Source organism: Arachis stenosperma, chromosome 2 (genome assembly GCF_014773155.1).
Source record: "Arachis stenosperma cultivar V10309 chromosome 2, arast.V10309.gnm1.PFL2, whole genome shotgun sequence".
NCBI classification, from domain to species: Eukaryota; Viridiplantae; Streptophyta; class Magnoliopsida; order Fabales; family Fabaceae; genus Arachis; species Arachis stenosperma.
In genome coordinates, this window is record NC_080378.1 from 1,251,566 (window position 1) to 1,255,305 (window position 3,740).

General features: G+C 33.4%; 1 protein-coding gene across 1 annotated transcript; it reads right to left on the reverse strand.

The window, feature by feature from the left end:
• Nucleotides 1-436: 436 nt before the first annotated feature.
• Nucleotides 437-2,765, reverse strand: LOC130960226 (40S ribosomal protein S8). Its single transcript, XM_057885565.1, has 5 exons — nucleotides 2,664-2,765; nucleotides 2,481-2,553; nucleotides 1,675-2,008; nucleotides 808-977; nucleotides 437-720 (listed from the first exon to the last, which is right to left on the reverse strand). The coding sequence occupies exons 1-5, from the start codon at nucleotides 2,665-2,667 to the stop codon at nucleotides 645-647; spliced, it is 657 nt and encodes a 218-aa protein (XP_057741548.1). The 5' UTR covers nucleotides 2,668-2,765; the 3' UTR covers nucleotides 437-644.
• Nucleotides 2,766-3,740: the final 975 nt, after the last annotated feature.

The following is a 3,740-nucleotide window of genomic DNA, read 5'->3' on the forward strand; positions in this document are numbered from 1 at the left end:
ACTGTTAAAAACTTGTGCATCCCAAAAACACTATTTCATTAAAAATGATAAAATGACCAATTTGTGTGAAAGAACAATAAAATTTACCGTAAATCAAAATGTCCAATTTGAAAATCTTAAAAAATTAGAATTTAATTTTCATATAAAATAGTTTTAAAAATACATCCAACTACATAATGCTACATCAGCAAAAATAATTACTTTCTATATTGACCACATAAATAATCATCTAAAAGAACGGATGTCATTGTATGACGGTGTAACTGTCAGTCCATCAAAACTGAACTAAAAAAATTATATTATGCACAAGATTGAAAGAGACCCATACACTTCCAAAACAATTCAATATTTACTCTATCCTTAATTCCTTGTGTCTCTAACTTTATCTGTCAATATAATTTAGAGAGGTTGTTATCATGAATATCAATTTAAAACATTTGAGGAAACTAGTTCTCATCAATAGCCCAAAAAAAGAAAAGAAATGAAAAAACACATTTAAAACAAAACTATGATAACGCATTAAGTCACACTAACATGTGCTATGGCTCTATTCAGAAGGTAATGACGGTGAAACATCACCAAGAATGGAGCCAATCTCCAACAGAGACAACAAATTCCAAAATACAAGTATGAGAAAAGTACAACTAAGCAGCACCCTTTCCCTTCTTTTTCTGGATTTTCTTCATGTAAAATTCAAGCTCCTTACCTTCCAAAATGTAGCTGCAAGATTCAAGAAGGGGCAAATAAGGAACGGATCATGAATCAAATTAGAACAAAGTTCAGTTGAGCAAGAGTTATATGCATTACCCGTCAGCCCTGCCACATTGACCAGGTCGAGAAGCAATGCAAGCCAGCAATCTCCCACCACCAAACTGCTCTTCAATATGGGGATCAAGTTTGCGATCTTTCTGGCGTTTCTCGATTTTTCTTTGCACATGGTTGCTTTTCTTGGCTTCCTCTGCAGGGGTCTCACCTTCCTGCAAATTAGACATCAATGCATAATAGGAAAACACATCAGATTTTATTTATTTTGCATATTATTTGCATTTGATTCAATAGAAAGTGAAAACTAAAATTCTTAAATGCAAAATTAAAGCACAAGACAAATCAGATTTGGAGGGTGAAAAGCATGAAGATTTAATATTACACACAAGCCAAATTTAAAATAAATGCATTTATATTTTCATAAATTATATGCAAAGCATCAAACAAAAACAAATATTTCATATTATCAGTCTTTTGACACTATTAGTGGATGCGATAAACATAAACCAATGTATCAGGGTGATTATTTAAAATCTTGACATGTTCATGAGTAATGACAAATAAATAATACATTTGTAAGACAAACAATGCAAGAACCCCCAAGTTCAACATGAAAAGGATAAAAATAAATTATCAATATAGGAACATTGGATGAATATCATTATGCATACACCTTAGTTTCTAGGATTTTGTTAAAAGGAAATATCACTTCCCAGAATTTCCTATATTTCTGGAGTTAAATTCTTAGGAGTAATAAAATAATCTCCCCATTTTAGCCTGTTATGGAGCAGGAAGAAGTGATTGATCATTAGCTTTATCCATTTACACTGATTATGAAGACTGGAAAAAAATGAGACGAAAGCTTATCATATTAAAACAGAAAAAAGAGAAAAGTTCTGAAGGGTTCACCTCGGCAGAATCCTTCTTGGCAGCTGCTGTTTTCTTCTTCCTGCCAATATCAACACCGTAATGCTGAAGGTACCACTGCTTGAATGGAGCAGCATCAACCTGAACAATGGCACTCTTGACAAGGGTCTGAGTTCTCACGAGCTCGTTGTTGGAGGCATTGTAAACAACATCAAGAATACGAGTCTTGCGCGTCACAGCTTCACTTCCCCACGAATAGTTTCCTGTATCCAACCTCAATGCCCTCCACTTCACATTGCCACCTCTAACGCGAATCCGCCTGACCGTCTTATTGCTCGATAGCTTAGTGTTGGCTGGTTGGCGTCCAAGCTCATACCTATATTACACCATATAAGTATTTTGGCTTTATACAAACTATTAGGACTTTGATATTATATTAAATTATATAGGGCCTATTTGCACTTTTCGATTTTCTACAGGATTAGAAAATAAAACAAGCTCATTGCATTGCATCTCCACTTTCAGTACTTATGGTTTTCTATTTCCTAAATATATATAAAAAAAATGATCAAATAACACATATCAGAAGAAGCCATTGGAACCTTCATAACAAATAACAGTGACTCTCATACAAGTTCTACATTTTGCATGCAACATTCCAATGAGCAAACATTGTCACTTCTTCATTCCCAAACCTAATCCAAAAACCCTAAACTAAAAATGAAACTAGCTAGATCCAATACATTACCCTACAAATATAAAAATTGCATTCCTAATTCATTAAAACATATGTACATTCAAAATGCAATGAAAAACAAGGAGAATTGAAAAAGAGAGTGAAATCGTACTTTCTCTTCTTCCTCCAAACCTTCTTCTTGCCACCAGTGGCGCGCCTCTTGTGCATAGAATCCCTGGAAATACCTGAAACACAACAAACAAATCCATCACATAATTGGCGTTGCTTTGATTCTGCGAAATCATCAGAAAATTGGCGTTGCAATTGGAGAAGAGCGATGATGTTGAAAGCATACCCATCTTGGCTGATTCAAAAGCACAGAGACTGCCTCTCCCTACTACGACCTTAAATCCCTAATTGTGCCTTATATATATGCTTTTGTTCTCTATTATTTTTGTCTTTTTTTTTGTATTCTCTTTGAAGCCCATTTTCTGATCCTACTTATAGGCCCAATTAGCCCAATGTAAATTCATTATTCAGAAACTCTATTACTTTTGACCTAAAAATATCAAATGTGTAGAAATTATTAAACTAGTTTGTTGGCTATCACCCAAAAACAAAACCTAGTTTATTGGCCAGTGTTAATCTCTGTTTGCTCTAGTGAATACCAAAAAAAAAAAAAACACACCAATGATCTAGTCTTGTGAAAGTTTCTTAATTTTTTTTCAAAACGTTGGTTATCACACCACCAATTTTCACTAAACAGGTGTACTTACTACTTAAAATCAGGTTAAAGAAGAACAAACTAACATAGTTTTAAGTGATTTGTCTGACATTAACTTCAAAAAATGAGTTTAGGGATATTTTTGAATTACAACATACCTTCAATAAGTGAATTTTCAAGAACACATAGTTTTCAACCAGCATGCCCAATATGGTAAATTTAAAATCCCCAAATTCTTGACTTCTATTATCAGACAGCAGTTTAGACATGATAGTTGGAAGATGAACAAAACCTATCAATCCTTCAACAATTTCTTTGATAAACTGGCTTAGCAGTTTTCTCATAATATGACCATTGTGGTGAATTTTCTGATCCATCTAGCATCCCAAAATAATCTTTTCTTTCATATGGTCTCTCTTCAACATTTGAATCCATCAATGGCTCACAAAATCTGAATGATAACCAAAAGGCAGTTAATATCAACAAATAATACAACTTTTCACTTCTATTATGCACTTTGTAACTAAGCTAAAAATCAACTAATAAATAAAAACACGAGCAAGAAAGGAAAAGCATATTGATATTAATCTTATGAGTCAAGTAGTTTAAAAACCAATGAGCTTCTGCAGACGATGAGCAATACAGGCACGTAGTAAATTGAGCATATCATTTACCGGTCAGATTAATGACCATAAAACATGTTCAAAT